At 37.3% G+C, this 18501-nt stretch overlaps 3 protein-coding genes across 4 annotated transcripts; 2 read left to right on the top strand and 1 right to left on the bottom strand.

Moving 5' to 3' along the window:
• The first annotated feature begins 5362 nt into the window (after window positions 1–5362).
• On the top strand, window positions 5363–7898 carry LOC6593966 (protein ref(2)P). Its single transcript, XM_002018915.2, has 3 exons — window positions 5363–5804; window positions 6110–7546; window positions 7608–7898. Exons 1-3 carry the CDS (start codon window positions 5624–5626, stop codon window positions 7751–7753), a joined length of 1764 nt encoding a protein of 587 aa, XP_002018951.1. The 5' UTR covers window positions 5363–5623; the 3' UTR covers window positions 7754–7898.
• A 108-nt stretch (window positions 7899–8006) lies between these two features.
• Window positions 8007–9235, bottom strand: LOC6593967. The gene is made up of 3 exons (XM_002018916.2): window positions 8851–9235; window positions 8564–8786; window positions 8007–8501 (listed from the first exon to the last, which is right to left on the bottom strand). Exons 1-3 carry the CDS (start codon window positions 9061–9063, stop codon window positions 8170–8172), a joined length of 768 nt encoding a protein of 255 aa, XP_002018952.1. The 5' UTR covers window positions 9064–9235; the 3' UTR covers window positions 8007–8169.
• A 1183-nt stretch (window positions 9236–10418) lies between these two features.
• Window positions 10419–17590, top strand: LOC6593968 (alpha-2-macroglobulin-P). 2 transcript variants are annotated; one of them, XM_026987915.1, is made up of 8 exons: window positions 10419–10476; window positions 11567–11636; window positions 12791–13504; window positions 13572–13998; window positions 14058–14404; window positions 14460–15013; window positions 15078–17209; window positions 17280–17590. In XM_026987915.1, the coding sequence occupies exons 2-8, from the start codon at window positions 11611–11613 to the stop codon at window positions 17517–17519; spliced, it is 4440 nt and encodes a 1479-aa protein (XP_026843716.1). In that variant the 5' UTR covers window positions 10419–10476; window positions 11567–11610; the 3' UTR covers window positions 17520–17590. The 2 variants fall into 2 exon arrangements, with proteins under 2 accessions (XP_026843716.1, XP_026843715.1); XM_026987914.1 differs by lacking the exon at window positions 10419–10476 and having other exon boundaries at window positions 11415–11636.
• The last annotated feature ends 911 nt before the right edge of the window (window positions 17591–18501 follow it).

The raw sequence follows: 18501 nt of genomic DNA, 5'->3' as shown, positions 1-18501 counted from the left end.
GCGCGGATAGAAAACCATAGAATAGGTAACGGGATTGAAATATACGTACGGGAAACTAATCAAATCTGGGAAAGAGTCATTAGTAATGTTTCAAATAAGCTTGGAATATAAAATAGGGTATTTATAAGTCCATACTAAGGTTGACAAACAAGTGTTCAAATGACGTACCATTTCATGCTCACTACGTTACAATCCATACACGCTTACGTTTTTACATAAATATGTAGTTCAGTTGTGACAAAATGTAGTTACCGTGTAGTTACCTTGTAGAAAAAACTTTTTTTAGGTCAACATTTAACCTACGGTATATTTACGGTATAAATGTATTTTGTCAATTTCATCAATCTATTAAATCTAATTTTCTAGTGTATTTTTAAGAACAAAGGGTTTAGAAGCCTTAATACGCAGGTTTTTTTAATTTCGCTCTCAAATCGTACTTACGTGTATCATATATTCCAATAGATTGCATTTAACTCCTTTTCGCTCATTCACTTTCAAACAATTTCTATTTGGCGGGCACCACTCATATCGATTACCGAACTGGAATCGGGTAAGGACCTCCTTTAACCGGTTGACAGCAATGAATCCCAATTTTGCTGGCTACATTAATTTTTAAACCGTGTTTTAGTCAAAATACAATACATGCAAGTACATAAAAGTAGTTAATCTCGAACAAAATTGATTCATTAATAATATAAAATTATGTGGGCAAAACTGAGAGATCTATATAGCTAGTAATATTCCAAGGAATATCAAAAACGAATATTTATTGGTCATAACCGGTTGACGACAATTAGCCGCATTCCATATATTATTATTCTTGATTTTTATTGAATAATTGTTATTATAATTGTTATTCTTGATTTTAATAGAATAATTGTTATTATAATTGTTATTCTTGAATAATTGTTATTATAACTGTTATTCTTGATTTTTATTGAATAATTGTTATTATAACTCTTATTTTTGATTTTTATTGAATAATTGTTATTCTTGATTTTTATTGAATAATTGTTATTCTTGATTTTTATTGAATAATTGTTATTCTTGATTTTTATAGAATAATTGTTTTTCTTGATTTTTATTGAATAATTGTTATTATAATTGTTATTCTTGATTTTTATAGAATAATTGTTATTATAATTGTTATTCTTGAATAATTGTTATTATAACTGTTATTCTTGATTTTTATTGAATAATTGTTATTATAATTGTTATTCTTGATTTTTATTGAATAATCGTTATTATAATTGTTATTCTTGATTTTTATTGAATAATTGTTATTATAATTGTTATTCTTGATTTTTATTGAATAATTGTTATTATAATTGTTATTATAATTGTTATGATAATTGTTATTCTTGATTTTTATTGAATAATCGTTATTATAATTGTTATTCTTGATTTTTATTGAATAATCGTTATTATAATTGTTATTCTTGATTTTTATTGAATAATCGTTATTATAATTGTTATTCTTGATTTTTATTGAATAATTGTTATTATAATTGTTATTATAATTGTTATTCTTGATTTTTATTGAATAATTGTTATTATAATTGTTATTCTTGATTTTTATTGAATAATTGTTATTATAATTGTTATTATAATTGTTATTCTTGATTTTTATAGAATAATTGTTATTCTTGATTTTTATTGAATAATCGTTATTATAATTGTTATTCTTGATTTTTATTGAATAATTGTTATTATAATTGTTATTCTTGATTTTTATTGAATAATTGTTATTATAATTGTTATTATAATTGTTATTCTTGATTTTTATCGAATAATTGTTATTATAATTGTTATTCTTGATTTTTATTGAATAATCGTTATTATAATTGTTATTCTTGATTTTTATTGAATAATTGTTATTATAATTGTTATTCTTGATTTTTATAGAATAATTGTTATTATAATTGTTATTATAATTGTTATTCTTGATTTTTATAGAATAATTGTTATTATAATTGTTATTCTTGATTTTTATTGAATAATCGTTATTATAATTGTTATTATAATTGTTATTCTTGATTTTTATAGAATAATTGTTATTCTTGATTTTTATTGAATAATTGTTATTATAATTGTTATTCTTGATTTTTATTGAATAATTGTTATTATAATTGTTATTATAATTGTTATTATAATTGTTATTCTTGATTTTTATAGAATAATTGTTATTCTTGATTTTTATAGAATAATTGTTATTCTTGATTTTTATTGAATAATTGTTATTATAATTGTTATTCTTGATTTTTATTGAATAATTGTTATTATAATTGTTATTATAATTGTTATTCTTGATTTTTATTGAATAATCGTTATTATAATTGTTATTCTTGATTTTTATTGAATAATTGTTATTATAATTGATATTCTTGATTTTTATTGAATAATTGTTATTATAATTGTTATTATAATTGTTATTATAATTGTTATTATAATTGTTATTCTTGATTTTTATAGAATAATTGTTATTCTTGATTTTTATTGAATAATCGTTATTATAATTGTTATTCTTGATTTTTATTGAATAATTGTTATTATAATTGTTATTCTTGATTTTTATTGAATAATTGTTATTATAATTGTTATTATAATTGTTATTCTTGATTTTTATTGAATAATCGTTATTATAATTGTTATTCTTGATTTTTATTGAATAATTGTTATTATAATTGTTATTCTTGATTTTTATTGAATAATCGTTATTATAATTGTTATTCTTGATTTTTATTGAATAATCGTTATTATAATTGTTATTCTTGATTTTTATTGAATAATTGTTATTATAATTGATATTCTTGATTTTTATTGAATAATTGTTATTATAATTGTTATTATAATTGTTATTATAATTGTTATTCTTGATTTTTATAGAATAATTGTTATTCTTGATTTTTATTGAATAATTGTTATTATAATTGTTATTCTTGATTTTTATTGAATAATTGTTATTATAATTGTTATTATAATTGTTATTATAATTGTTATTCTTGATTTTTATAGAATAATTGTTATTCTTGATTTTTATAGAATAATTGTTATTATAATTGTTATTCTTGAATAATTGTTATTATAATTGTTATTCTTGATTTTTATTGAATAATTGTTATTATATAATTGTTATTCTTGATTTTTATTGAATAATCGTTATTATAATTGTTATTCTTGATTTTTATTGAATAATTGTTATTATAATTGATATTCTTGATTTTTATTGAATAATTGTTATTATAATTGTTATTATAATTGTTATGATAATTGTTATTATAATTGTTATTATAATTGTTATTATAATTGTTATTATAATTGTTATTCTTGATTTTTATTGAATAATCGTTATTATAATTGTTATTCTTGATTTTTATCGAATAATTGTTATTATAATTGTTATTCTTGATTTTTATTGAATAATTGTTATTATAATTGTTATTCTTGATTTTTATTGAATAATTGTTATTATAATTGTTATTCTTGATTTTTATTGAATAATTGTTATTATAATTGTTATTATAATTGTTATTCTTGATTTTTATTGAATAATCGTTATTATAATTGTTATTCTTGATTTTTATTGAATAATCGTTATTATAATTGTTATTCTTGATTTTTATTGAATAATTGTTATTATAATTGTTATTCTTGATTTTTATTGAATAATTGTTATTATAATTGTTATTATAATTGTTATTATAATTGTTATTCTTGATTTTTATTGAATAATCGTTATTATAATTGTTATTCTTGATTTTTATTGAATAATCGTTATTATAATTGTTATTCTTGATTTTTATTGAATAATTGTTATTATAATTGTTATTCTTGAATAATTGTTATTATAATTGTTATTCTTGATTTTTATTGAATAATCGTTATTATAATTGTTATTCTTGATTTTTATTGAATAATCGTTATTATAATTGTTATTCTTGATTTTTATTGAATAATTGTTATTATAATTGTTATTCTTGATTTTTATTGAATAATCGTTATTATAATTGTTATTCTTGATTTTTATTGAATAATTGTTATTATAATTGTTATTCTTGATTTTTATTGAATAATCGTTATTCTTGATTTTTATTGAATAATGAATATTTTCGAATTTAAATGATTATGATTTTTTTTATGTTTATAATAGTAGTCTCCAATTAATGCAAAAACAATTTAGTCCCTATTTTAAACCTATTTCAACGATATTTTGCAGCTCATCGTCTTTCTCCAGAGACCAATATATAAAACATATCAATTTGAAAAAATTTATTTATTAATTACGTTTTAAAACAGTTTGAAAAACAGGATCATCATATTAAATTAATGAAATAAGGTATACCTGTGTCAAACTCCGGTTGACGTGACATTTCACACTCACTTACGTTGCCACTGTTTTTTTGTTGACCTTTTTTATTTAAACCTTGCTGCAGTCAAAATAAGATAAATGAGTGTACTGAAAACTATCCAATCTTGTAGAAAATTTATTCATTAATGGCCTGAAATTATATGGGCAAAGCTAAAGGTTTTAGTTATGCACCATTATTCAACGGAATAAAGAAAATGAGCAATTGGAACGGTTTTTCTCTTACGTTTTATTACGTTTCATTTGTTTGACCTTTTTCGCTAAAACCTTTTTTTACACAAAATGCAATAAAAGCCAGTATTTCAAACAAGCCAGTCAAGTAGAAAATTGATTCATCAATAGCCTAAAATTATGTGGACAAAACTAAAGGTGTTAGTTAGCCAGAATTATTCAACGGAATAAAGAATTGAGCAATTGGAACAACTATGCTCTTTCGTTGTTTTGTATGACCTATTTTGCTAAATGCTTTTTTGTTTGACCATTTTCGCTAAATCCTTTGTTTAGACAAGATCCAATAAAAGCAAGTATTAAGATTAAGCCAATGAAGTAGAAAATTGATTCATCCACCGTAGGAACCTATGTGGGCATGGCAAAATGTTCTATCTAGCTAATAATACATGACGGAACATCAAAATTGAGCAATTTGGTTTCCAATCCTTGACGGAGAACGATTAACCTATTATAAGCCAAGGGGGTATTTCAATTTTTCAGCCAAAATAATGAAAATTTACTAATTTTAGAGCAGTTCAGGAGAAACATTCGTGGGGTTTTTTGCAAGTTAAAAGGAAGGATAGGATGGATCTTTAAGAAGAACTTACAGTCGTTAATATTTTCCCTCATTTATTTCAAGTAGTTGAATTATTTAAATATAGGGGGCTTAAGTGGGCTAACATCAGCTTACGAAACACTAAACTATAATTCTTTAACTCATTATCGATAAGTCGATAAATCATATGAAGACCAGCTTTAGCATTACACTACAATTTTTTTGAACTAAAACTCCACATCAGGCATCAGCAGAGCCGTGAGTTGCAAAATTTTGGGCCCGAACCATCAAGAACATTCCATTAACCAGTATAAAAGTTGATCGGCGGACCACTTGCAGTTTAAAAACAACCGAACACTCGAACAGCTACGACGCAGTAGACGTGCAGGAAAAAAACAACTCGACAAGCAAACTACCTGTGAGAAATAAAACAAAAATAAACAGATAACAAAATTAACAGATTGTCAGAAACAAATAAAAATACTGCGAAAATGACGGAGAAATTGTTGAAAATCACCTATCAGGGCCCAGACGTGGCTGGACCCCAAAAGAAGATTAATGCATACTTGAGAATGCCCTCTCAGAATTTCAATGTATTGCGTCGTGAAATTGAGATGTATCTTTTCCAGGAGCGCCAGCTGGCCAAGTGTGAGATCAGGACCTTCTGGATTGGTGAGTGCTGTTATATAATTCAACAATTGCATTCTAGTTTGATGGAAGTGCAACTAATTTGCATCTAGGGCACGGACGGCCACAGATCGAAATTTGCAAATGGCAAATGCATATTGCTCAATGTAATTGCAACCCATGCGACAGTGTTGACAGTTTAGCCATTAATGCTAGCTAGTTTTTTTTTGGCAATATATGCCCAGCTGTCCTCAATGTGAATCACCTAGAAAATACCTTTGATAAGAAAAAAACTAGACAACATATATGACTCATTATAATTGTTTTGCTATCATTTCCTTTGTTCCCAGATCACGATCACGATGAAATCGAAATTATCAACCAAAATGATTATGAAATCTTCCTGGCCAAAAGGGAGCAGAATATGCATCTGCAAATTGCACCTCTTGTTGCTATAGTGGAGGAGCCTCAAACGGCTAAGTCCGCGGCTGCCACCACGGCTGCTCCTCCCTCTGCTGACGATCCGAGCAATTTCACCATCCATGACGGTGTAGAGTGTGACGGCTGTGGCCTGTCGCCATTGGTTGGCTTTCGCTACAAGTGTGTCCAATGCCCGAACTATGACCTTTGCCAAAGATGTGAGGCAGCTCACAAGCATCCGGAGCATTTGATGGTCCGCATGCCCACCAATAACGGACCAAGTGTTGTGGAGGCTTGGATAAGCGGTGCGAATAGATGTGGTCGGCGCTCGGGCCACCGCTCCCGTGGCCACTGCCCATTCGGAGAGGCTGCTCAGGCAGCAGCTGCGGCTCCAGCAGGAACAGCTGATTCGCCCAGGGAGGGTCGCCGCGAGCGTCGTCATGCCCGTCGTCATGGCAACGTATTATCCCAGTTTGTGGACATGATGATCAACATGCCGGAGAACAACACTCCAGCCACTTGTGCGTCGCCAGCACAACAACCAAAGGAAAAGGCTTCAACTGCTGAACCAACAGCAACAGCACAGAAGGCCACCGAGACCGAATCAAATCCAACTAAAAACAAGGAGACCAACACTGCTGCTCCAACTAAGAAAGACCACACGACCGAAGAGCCAGTGGCTGCTCCGCGCTCTAAGGAATCAGAGCATACCCAGGCCCAGTCCGGTACTCCAACTACTCCGGTTATTAATCTGGACAGCATTTCGCAAATGGTGCCACCTGAGTACATGCGTGCAGGCATTGAAATCTTGAACAATTTCAGCGAAATGTTTGCCAAGATGATTGATCCCACTGAGTCGCCCACTGCCGCAAGCTATGCAGCCTCGACAGCCTCATCCACTGAGGCAAAGAAACCAGAAGAGTCCGCAACTAAGCAGCCTGAATCTGCTAACCAATCGACTGCGGGGTCTTCTGTCTCGTCGTCAGGTCAGGCTTCTCTTGAAACGGAACCCTTGCTGCCCAAGCCATCTGATACACCACCATCACCACCGGCCACCGAGCCGGTGAAGCAGCGTCGCTCAGAAAGCTTGGATCCCGATTGGCAAGTGATTGATTCGCTAATCTCTCTGGACCCACTCGAGCCCACTGCTGCACCACAGCAGCCAGTGCGCGATTTCAGTCAGTTGGGACAGATGCTGCGTCAGCATATGCAAGAGGAAGAGCATCGCGAGCAGGCTACAGCCAACACCCAGACTTCTCAGGTGGATACGGTGAGCACTTCCACTTCCACGTCGGTTTCCACCAATAGCGTCGGCACCTCACCAGCAGCCCCCGAGGAAAAGACCACTCCGACAGTCTATCATACCGGTAAGTCTCCAGACGAATATTATATTATTATTTGTATTCTAATCCTTTCCATTTTGCTTAGATGAACGCATCAACGACTCCATACACGCAATGATGGCCATGGGCTTCAGCAATGAGGGCGCCTGGTTGACACAGCTACTGGAGTCGGTCCAGGGCAATATACCAGCTGCTCTTGACATTATGCACAATTCGCAGCGTCGTAACTAAATATAAATATATTAAATAAACGTACACATATTAATTATAATCATATATTCAATAACTGTAGCATCCCATTAAAAAGTGGCAATTTAAATGTAGTTCTAGGATTTGATCCTTTGGTGATTGCTTAATAACAACAATATATAGAGAATGTTATGTATTTTATCTTTCAATTAATCAAAAGTATATTATCACATGCAGCACTATTATGTAAAATACCAATAAAGGCACAATAATAAAAAAAATTGCTCTTGAAAGATTTCTAAAGAAGTTGTAATTATTATTCATTTCCTGATGGCTTCCAGTTATATTTCTATTTTTACTATCTAATAGTTAAGTATTTAAGAAAGCTACAATACTTTATAGCGCAGTTCTAAATGTCCTAGTGCACCCTTAAAGATCGTTTCTTTCAAAAAGTTCACCTAAAGGTCTTCTCTCGCTTGTACTGGCTCTGCCTGGAAGAGACTATTTGATATCAAGACAAATATATCCCGTAAAAATCTTCGTAATTCGTAATTTGAGGTAGTTATGGTGGCAATAAATGTAAAGAACTTGAACAGATTCTGGTGGTGACGTTTCCATTGGCGCCGCCCGAAGCCCGTATTATAGCCAAACATTTGCGAGACCATCAATGCGAGGAATCCGATCAGGCCGAAGAAACGATGGAGGAATTTCAAAGTAACGCTACTGCTGATGAAATACAGAGGTAGACCGCTTAGCACGCTGCCAAGCAGAAGAGCACAGCCGACTATGCCTGAGGGAGACAATAAATTAAACATTTGTACACGAGTTTCGGGCGAGTGCTGACGAACTTACCAAAGAAGCCGTGATTGCTGCGGAAGTGCCGTACCGTAGCGTTGGGATCTTCTCGTTTCCGTTCCAGCTTCTGCCATGTCTTGATAGCAATGCCTCCGACCCCGACCAGGAACGCCAGCAGCCCCAGAATCGCATGCAAGCGATTCAAGTTGGTCTGTCCGATCCATGCCTCCAGGCTCCTGCTGTTTCTCACCAACAAAGCCTCGCCCATGAAGAAAACAAACTGCGGGGATAATTGGTATGTTTCTATAGAAATATGTACACGATCCAAGCCACAATATACTCACAGCAATTGTGCAGTAGAAAGCATGTCCAGCCGTGTGCGCCAGCTTAAGGACCAAGCACTTGTAGACGATGGCCACGGTGATCCCAGTTAGCAGAACGTGCGAGATGAGGGTGCAGAAGTTAAAGTAAAATCCTGCATAGCTACTGGAACCATTCTGCTGATCTCCCGTCTCGCAGACATCGCCTAGACAGCCTTGTAATTCATTGATGGCCATGCTGTTGATATTAGTCCTTATCTGGTACGTGAGATGCGCACGTTCGGGTGATAAGTTGAGTGCCACTATAAACCGAGAGAAACTGGTGACGTCTGATCGCTTTGGATGTTAGGAAGCGTTTGACTCGTTCACGCCACGAAACAGCTGGAAAAAGCGACCAGCGGAACGCTCGCTGTTCTCTCAGAGAATTCCCAATTTGCGAGAAAACAAAAAAAAAAGAATTACACTTTCAAAACAAGTAGAGCGCGGTGTTTCCATGGTGAGTCAGCTGTTCGTTCACGTGCTTTACCTTGGCGCGTAAAAGGCGGCAGCAGCAGCCAGGTGTGGTGGCGATGATTGCCATTGCTCCGGCTGGACTGTGATTTTGTGCGATTATTGTTATTTTTGGAGCATTCTAAAACCAGTTTTTATCATTAGCCCTGCCAAATTATTATCCGGTATTATTCATGCAAAAACTTTCCAACTTTGGCCATCAATAATACTCTACTCGTGTTGCAGCTCTTCTGATAATAGTTTGGGTCCGACCTAAGAAACTGTCCAAAACGAGCAACGAGTGTTGTGAAATTGCGTCCCAAAGAAACTGCCTGATGAATGAGTGAATGGAATGGAAGAAAATGTTTCTCTTGGGGAAACCACCTTTTGGTATGGTCACTTGGGCGTGTATCTGTAGCTATTTGTGTGGAATTGGAACTGTTTCTGAGGAGATAATAGCTCTAAATATGTACATGCACAAGTATTTACTGCTTGGGTGCGCGATAACCCGTGCTTGTTGAATAGGAAGTCGTACAACCGTGCATTTACTTGGGTCATATCCATATCACTCCAGATCCGAGAATCTCGGAGCAGGCCGCTTCTATTTACATATTTACAAATGTATCTTTGTGTAAGTCGAACAAGGTATAATTATACAAGTAGATTATCTATACCACAGGGGGTTCACCGCAAAAAATCCGGTTTAGCGAATCTCTTTTATATGTGTATCTTTCGTAAATTAGTCATACTGTCTATATACTTTTCACTTTTGCAAAGTTACATATGTACATATGTGAAATACATACAGGTGACGTCATTCTTTGGCGTAAAGAGCGAGAGATACAAAACAACAACAGCTGACGCGGCGCTGTGGAGAGAGGTTAATATTGCAAAGTAGAGAGCGAGAGAGAGTTTGATATATTTATAAGTCCCACAGCAAAGCCGTAGAACGCTGTATTTCCCATCCGTACGCCGGCTTCGGTTGGTGTTTGCTGCTAATAAGTAATTTAAACAAAAAAAAGAGAGATGACACCCATAATTTACTGAAACTTTTGATGTTGGGATTTTCCAAATATTAAAGGCATCAACAAACTACAAAATATCTGTGGTTCTGCGGAAACTAAGTATTCTCAGGAATTCCCCAAACTGTCCCCAGCCCATGTACGTACTGTGTAACCATATTCAAAGTGTAGAACCGTGTCCATTAGCGTAATAAAAGCGAATTTCGATAAAAACAAGCTTTTAAGGCACGAAGCGACAGTTATTAGAGACAATTAAAGTGTTAATATCTGAAAAAAACCAAGATGAAATATATAATTTCAGAGATATATGGTATATCCATATGTACATTAATTAATTTGATTTTCGCATGGCTAAAGTTCAGCGACCAGCACCTGTAATATCGCACTTCTAATTCATTCCATAGAACAATCAGATAATTCAGGGGCAAAACCTATTTGCGTGTATTACTGTGTATATCACTTGTTCAATAAACCTGCAAAATGTTTTGTGGGTGTATGATATCATTAACGTTCAGCCATTGCTGGCTATGACGAAATACTTCGCTAGTCCAAGCTATATACATATTTATTTATGGATGTAAAATCTTTTCTATCTATACGTATTGAAAAATTGTATATACATTGGCCAGAATGTATGTACATATGTACATACATATATATATAAATCCATATATGCATACGTACATGATAACATTTTAGTTGGCTGGCCCAACCTTTTGATGTTCAAGCTGCGATTGCCGGCGTTTTTTTCTGTATATTGTTATTATTATTTCTGGTTTTGTTTGTTTGTCTGTTCTGACTTATCATCGATTTGCTAATAGATTTGTATGTACTGTACAAAATACATTTGCAGTCCTTGTACATTATGTACATATGTACATCTAGGCACTCACACAAGCACACATTTATTTGCTTATAATTTTTATCAGTATTTATTTTTGTATGACTCGCGCCACAGTCGACGTCGGCGTCGCCAGGCCCGGCTTTGAATCTTTGTTGTTGGTTGTTGGTGTCGTCGATGCTATAACAAATCTGTGAGGTTTCCCACTGAACCAGTCTCAGCTCAGCTCTGAGACCCGTCGGTTGTATCCGCGCTTGCAATATCTGTTCACAATAATCGAAATCCCCCAGCACCCCCGTTCAAAGTGTTTCCCCTTTTGTAATTTTATTTTTATTTTGCTCCTCCTTGTCCCCTTTCGGCCGCCACACACACAAAATGCGTCGCGCAGACGCCTTTGCTGTCACCGTCTGTGCGACTCTCGCGCTGCTGCAGATGATGGAACCGGTAAAATGCGAGGGGTAAGTCCATTCCATTTTCGATAGATATGGCCAATGAGATCGGTCAAAAAAGTTATAATTTAATGAATATGTATGTATATGGGCAGGTAGGGCATCGCAGCATTTAATTAGGCTTCAAGGTAATTAAGTATATGGTGTGTTTTTTTAATGTTCATATATACATACATACATATGTATGTACTAATACATGCACATATATATATTTATTTAGTACCTGGTTCGCTGTTAGTTATTATTACGAGTGCAAAGTATTGTATTTGTTGATTTATAGCCATTTTGCCCTTGAATGATTAAAAGGACAATTTGCTAATTTGAATTGTGTATCAAATAAAAAAATGTCCTATATTTTGTCGATCAATAATAAGAAATAGGTGATAGCATAATATTTGTATAACCATATTTACATATGTACATACTCGTATATCATCCATCGGCTCTCTACAATTTTTGTTTCGATCAAACTTGTGCTGCTAATTGAGTTTTTTAGTGAACCACATTTTATATATTGCTCACACATCGCATCCTTTGTTTGGTTTAATGTGGTTTTTGTTGATCACAACTCATTAATCACTGTGACACGATCATGTTGCTCTATCAAGACCAGCTGGATAATTACTAATAATTAGAAACGAATATAAAGGCTAAATATTAAATGCGATATTAAGTTGAGAGGTTGTAATAACCTACTGCCATTCAAGCTTGAATGTTAAAACTAATCAAAACCAAAACAACGGAGAAGCTCTCCTGGGGGCCAGTTCGTTTTACGGGTTTGTAAGTGCTAAAAAAATAACAAAAAGTTCGTAAACAAATTGTTCGTTATATAATCATAAAGCCATCCGGTTTTTGAGATTTTCGATTCTGATTCTGCGAAGAATCAGGTTTTTGGAACATTTACCGTTATCTCCAGCATTCTAATGAAATTCATGTATAAATACATATACTTATTTGGTTGCGACAAAAAAAACCCAGCTCGGTATTTGATGATTACCTTCGGGGAATTGATAATCCTGAGGTTAATGGAAGGGCTAATTAAAAATTTGTGTTATTTAAGCAGAAGCGTAGTTCACCGCTCCATAATAAATATTAAATTCTGAGATTAACTTTTGTGATTTACCAATAGAAACATAATTAACGATTCTGTTCTTCGATTACAGTAAATACACCATTGTTGGCCCCGGAACCATACATTCTCATCGCGACTACAATGTGGCCGTTGCCGTTCATCAAACCCAGGAGCCGGTGACCCTCAAAATTGGCATCACAGGACCCTCATTCAATGAGACCCAAACGGTGGAACTGGCCAAGTCAGATGAGTTCAAGCAGATCACCTTCAAGCTGCCGCCTCTGGAGACGGGGGATTACAATCTAACCGCCGAGGGCGTATCGGGGCTGAAATTTGTCAATACAACGAAGCTTAACTATGATGACTTCAGGCCGTACATTAAGATACAAACCGATAAGGGGAAGTACAAGCCCGGCGATACGATCAACTATCGCGTCATCTTCCTGGATGAGAACCTGCGACCGGACACAGCTGAGGACGGCGTCGTTGTCTGGTTCGAAGACTCCAAGCGCAACCGCATTAAGCAGGAGAAGCACATCAAGACCACCAGCGGAGTGTACACCGGGAAGTTCGAGCTCTCCGAGTTTGCCACACTCGGCACGTGGACTCTACTGGTTCATAATGGCGAAAATCAGCAGGGACGCTCATTTTATCCAGGCGGACGACACTTTGGCCACTTTCGTTCCGATGAACGTGTCTCCTTCGAGGTGGAGAAATATGTCCTGCCCAAATACACTATCAAAATGGATGCCACACAGCAAGTGTCAGTCAGAGATGGTGATATAAACATAGTGCTGAAGGCCAAGTATGTAAATGTTTCTACTCCGAGAATATTCTCGTAAATAATTGTTGTACTTCTTGTCTTGGTGTAGCTATACCTATGGCAAGCCCGTCAATGGCAAGGTTTTGGTCAATGTGCACATGGATGAGACCAGTGTGTGGGAGAATGTCGATGGCAAAACCGTGCGCAATGACTTCCCCGGCCACTCGCTGATTGCCACCGCGGACATGGTCAATGGCAAAGCCAAGTTTGATCTGAATCTGAAGGAGTTCGCTAGTTATTTGCCACACAAAACGTCATCGTCATATGCCCAGATTACGGCAACTCTCGAGGAGAACTTTACGGGCGTGAAACTCAACGAAACTAGTGGTGTTCAACTGTATCCGTATCGCTATGAGATGTCTTGCCCGGACTTTTCGTCTTGCTATTCGTTCAAGCCCGATAAGGAGCAGGAGCTTGTCTTTAAGATAACCCTGGTCGATGGCTCTCTGCTGACAGACACCAAGTCGGTTGTCAAGGTGAGTACAGTTTAAAGTCATATTTTGTTTCTGGCTAATCCAGCCTATTCTACTTGCAGGCAAAGTTCACCGAAGGAATACGGCATACCTATGGCTTCTATCACTATGGCAGTGAGGAAAAGCAGCCAGAATTGCCTGAGATTGAGAAGAAAACGTTTGAGTTCGAGAGTCATTTGAATGAGTCGAGTCTGGTGCCATTTAAGGTCACTCTTCCCGATCTGCCGGACATGGAAAACTATACGCGCTACTATAGCATTGAGCTGGAGTATGCGGACGAGAAGCGGGAGCTTTACACCACCTATCCCTATAGGGAGCCGAAGAAAATCGACACGACCGACCCCAGCGAGGAGGAAAAGGAGAAGGAATGGTTTAGGGCCGAAGTGAACAGACCGAAGGACACCTGGAAGTACGTGGGATCATTATCATACTAACTAATGTCCTAACCTGTCCCTTTTTTACAGCCTGAAGATAGGCCAGGAGTACCAGGTAACCTTGAACTCCAGTCGTCCACTCAAGTACTTTTTCTACAACATCATTGGTCGCGGCAATGTTCTGAACACTGAGCGAGTGGATCTGGCCGAACCCCAGAAGGTCTACAACATTACACTAAAACCCACATTCTTGACCGCGCCCCATGGTCGCATCTATGTGTATTACGTGGATGAATCGGGCGAATTCCGCTATGCCGAGGACACCTTTAGCGTCGAGGTTGAACTGCAAAACAAGATTGAGATCACGGGCCCGGAGGAAGTGAAGCCAGGTGCCGATGTTGAGCTGGAAATAAAGACACCGCCCAAGTCTTTTGTTGGCCTTCTGGCTGTGGATCAGAGCGTTCTGCTCTTGGGCGGTAATAACGATCTGGACAAGGATTCGTTCAACTGGCGCTTAGGCGGCTATGACACGTCCACACCTTGGCAAGGTGGCTATTCCTACTATCCCGGCGAACGCAGCGGTGTTGTGACCATGACCAATGCCTATTTCTTCTACAATCGCACCGCTCCTATTAGCTATCCACGTAAGTTGTTTCTACATAACATCAGTGCTTACTTTTATTCCTACAAACATATTATCATCGACAGAAGCTTTTGGTTTTGGTGGTGGAACCGTTTCGGCCATGCGGAAGACTGCTATCGCGCAGGACGCTCCTGTCTACCATACAACAACCTCAGCATTGGGTGCTGTTCAAGCTGCAGGATTTTCTGCAGAATCCGGTGCCGCTGCTGCTGCACCAGTGGTCCGTAAGAACTTTGCAGAAACTTGGATTTTCGCAGATATTGAAAACACAGAGACAGAGATCTTTAAGTGGGTGAAGACCATACCCGACACGATCACCAATTGGGTGGTCACTGGATTCTCCCTGAACACAGAGAAGGGACTAGGTGTGACCGACCATAAGGTGAACATTAAGACGTTCCAGCCCTTCTTCGTCTCCATCCGTTTGCCTTACTCGGTGAAACGTGGCGAGCTCATTAATGTCCCAGCCTTGGTCTTCAACTATTTGCCCAAGAATCTGGATGTGGAGCTGACGTTAGACAATCAAGATGATGAATTCGAATTCGTCGATGCCTCCAATGAGGTTATTGGCGATCAGAAGCGTACTCAGGTCATCCGTGTGGGAGCCAATGAGGCAGCCGGTGCATCATTCCTGATTCGTCCGAAGGTGATTGGAAATATTCTACTAAAGTTTTCAGCCATCTCTCCTTTGGCAGGCGATGCTGTCCACAAGTCGCTTAAGGTAATCCCAGAAGGAATCACAAAATATCAGAATCGAGCCTTCTTCGTCAATCTCAAGGATGTTGGAGAGTATAAAAACACCTTTGAACTGGAAGTGCCGGAGGACATTGTTCCAGATTCGCAGCGAGTGGAATTCGGACTTGTAGGCGATCTGCTCGGCCCAGTGATCAAAAACCTAGAGAATCTCCTGAGATTGCCCAGCGGCTGTGGCGAGCAGACTATGTCTAAATTGGTTCCCAACTATTTAGTAAGAGACTACCTGAAGAGCATCAAGAAACTAACTCCTGCCATTGAAACACGCATCAAGAGAAACTTACAAGAAGGCTATCAGAATATGCTGCACTATCGTCACGATGATGGGAGCTTCAGTTCCTTCGGCCCTGGCAAATGGAGAGAGGAAGACCCTGACCGCAATGGCTCTACCTGGCTGACATCCTATGTCTTGCGCTCCTTCAGTAAAATCAAAGACATCATTGATTTGGATGAAAAAAGCTTGGAAAGTGGTTATGAATTCCTGCTGAGCCGTCAGGTAGAGAATGGCAGCTTCACCGACGCAGGAGAATACTTCTACGGATCGCAGCGCTCTTCACTGACTCTTACAGCCAACGCCCTGCTGGCACTACTCGAGCAGGACAAGAAGAACCAGACAGCCATAGACAAGGCCGTGGCCTATCTGAGTGCCCACACAGAGGAGTCTGAGGAATTGCTGCCCAAATCTATAGCCGTCTATGCCTTGCAAAAATCAAAGGCTCCAGACGCCGCTAAACATGTGGCAAGCCTCAAAGCCCTAGCACAGCAGGAAGACGACCGCACATGGTGGACGGAGGACACAGAGAAGCTGCGGGCTTCCAAGGGCTGCCGCCGTTGGTGGTGTTGGGTGTGGAGCCACGACGTGGAGATCACTTCCTATGCGCTGCTCACACTGCTGGAAACAGAGCAGGAGACACCGGACTCGGTTTTGAACACTATCCGCTGGCTAGTGGCGCAGCGCAATAGTTTTGGAGGGTTTGCCTCCAGCCAGGACACAGTTGTAGGTCTGCAAGCCCTGATCAAGTTCGCTGAGAAGTCGGGCTATGAAGCGGCCAAGTGGGAGGTGAGTGTCTCTAACAAGGGAAAGCGAGAGAAGACCGAGAAACTGAGCGCCACGGAGGAAAACGATCTGGTGCTGCAGACTGTCGAGTTTCCACAGGGTACCCAGTCGCTGGAGTTCGAGGCTAAGGGCACAGGAGCAGCTCTGATTCAGATTAGCTATCAATACAATGTGGTAGAGAAGGAAACAAAGCCCAGCTTTAAAATACAAACAATTGTCAAGCCAGAATCCTCGCCAGCCAAGCTGGAACTGAGCGTGTGTGTGGAGTACGTGGAGGAGGGCAAAGCGAAGGCCTCCAACATGGCCATACTAGAGGTATCCTTGCCTTCTGGGTATACCGCCGATGAAGATAGCTTCAAGGACATAAAAGACATTGAGCGTGTCAGGGTAAGTAGTTCGTCATTCCTTCCATTCTGATAGATCGCCTGTGACCTAAATTGTTTCGTTCCCTTTGCAGTTGGTGGAAACCAAAAACGGCGATTCTGTGATTGTTGTCTACTTCGAGAATCTGCTGAGGGGTGAACTCAAATGCATACCCTTCGACGCTTTTAGAACCCATGCGGTGGCCAACCAGAAACCCGCTCCCGTTGTCCTCTACGACTATTATGATACGAACAAGAAGGCCACCGAATATTATCAAATTGAATCGAAGCTCTGCGACATTTGCGAAGACTCTGAGTGCAAGAGCAAGTGTTAAGCTATCTAAACCAAAATTACTGATTACTTTTTCCGTCACTGATAAATAAAGAGTGCAATAATGTGATTATATGGGAGACGTTTACATTCTGTTTGGTAATTAATTTCTAGCCAGTTCATGTATAAAGTTCTGAATGTCTGCATTCCTCTTTTGTTTTTACCAACATATTTTCCTCAATTTAAATAAAAATTATATAGAGTACAACAAATACAGAGTGTCGAGTTAAGGGACAGTTTATAGACGTAATGCATGCGCTTATTTATACATTATTTTGTATACCGTGTACTCGAAGAGTAGAGGGGTATGAGTATTCGATTCGTGTAGTAGCACATATGTAGCAGCCAGATGGAAGCGTTTCCCGACGCCATTAGGTATACATTTCTGTCTGTCTGTCCATCCGTCCATCTTGTTTAATGCCCAATTCTCAGAGACTATAAAAGTTAGAGTAACAAAATGTGCAGTGGCGCTCCCTGGCGGAGTGAGCGAGATACAGAAGCTAGCAATATTTGTCATTAAATGGAAAGAGGATAGACTCAGTGCAGGACTACTCGTATATTGTATAAGCAACATTAATCATAATTATTGCACTTCGATACACGATGATCTTTTCGACCGACCAACTGGTTTCTACTGGATTGCTTTTAATGAAGTTAAGTACTTTGGTTGATCTTATTGCGTAAATCCTGGGCGGGGGCATAGTTGAAAATGTTGTGATCTCTTTCTATAGAGTCCAGGGAATCCGCATAGATTTTTTTTCCATGTTTCCTGACTTGCAGAATCTACATGGGTCTAGGTCTAGTTTGAATTTCTTTCCGATCTGTGTCCTTTCATGAATGCAAGCTAGAAAGAGCTAGAAATTACTGCATTTGTATGTGTATTCTTCTTCATTATAAACAAGAAGAACAGGAACGACTGGTTCAAGTAAATGCAACAGGATGGTATGGTCGATTCATTGATGATCGTGAGACGACGTACCAGTCAC

The sequence above is a fragment of the Drosophila persimilis genome, unplaced genomic scaffold, assembly GCF_003286085.1.
Source record: "Drosophila persimilis strain 14011-0111.01,24,50 unplaced genomic scaffold, DperRS2 tig00000124-arrow-pilon, whole genome shotgun sequence".
Lineage (NCBI taxonomy): Eukaryota > Metazoa > Arthropoda > Insecta > Diptera > Drosophilidae > Drosophila > Drosophila persimilis.
Note: the sequence above shows the minus strand (reverse complement) of the source record. Positions and strands in the feature narration are given on the sequence as shown.

Bases quoted from the DNA above. Each gene is read 5' to 3' on its own strand.
- LOC6593968 (XM_026987914.1), top strand. From the start codon at position 11,554: ATGCGTCGCGCAGACGCCTTTGCTGTCACCGTCTGTGCGACTCTCGCG. The intron at 13,505-13,571 runs GTATGTAAATGT...GTCTTGGTGTAG, and splicing joins AACATAGTGCTGAAGGCCAA to CTATACCTATGGCAAGCCCG. The intron at 14,405-14,459 runs GTACGTGGGATC...CCTTTTTTACAG, and splicing joins AGACCGAAGGACACCTGGAA to CCTGAAGATAGGCCAGGAGT.
- LOC6593966 (XM_002018915.2), top strand. From the start codon at position 5,624: ATGACGGAGAAATTGTTGAAAATCACCTATCAGGGCCCAGACGTGGCT. The intron at 5,805-6,109 runs GTGAGTGCTGTT...CTTTGTTCCCAG, and splicing joins GATCAGGACCTTCTGGATTG to ATCACGATCACGATGAAATC. The intron at 7,547-7,607 runs GTAAGTCTCCAG...CATTTTGCTTAG, and splicing joins TCCGACAGTCTATCATACCG to ATGAACGCATCAACGACTCC.
- LOC6593967 (XM_002018916.2), bottom strand. From the start codon at position 9,063: ATGGCCATCAATGAATTACAAGGCTGTCTAGGCGATGTCTGCGAGACG. The intron at 8,787-8,850 runs GTGAGTATATTG...TTATCCCCGCAG, and splicing joins CTTTCTACTGCACAATTGCT to TTTGTTTTCTTCATGGGCGA. The intron at 8,502-8,563 runs GTAAGTTCGTCA...TGTCTCCCTCAG, and splicing joins CAGCAATCACGGCTTCTTTG to GCATAGTCGGCTGTGCTCTT.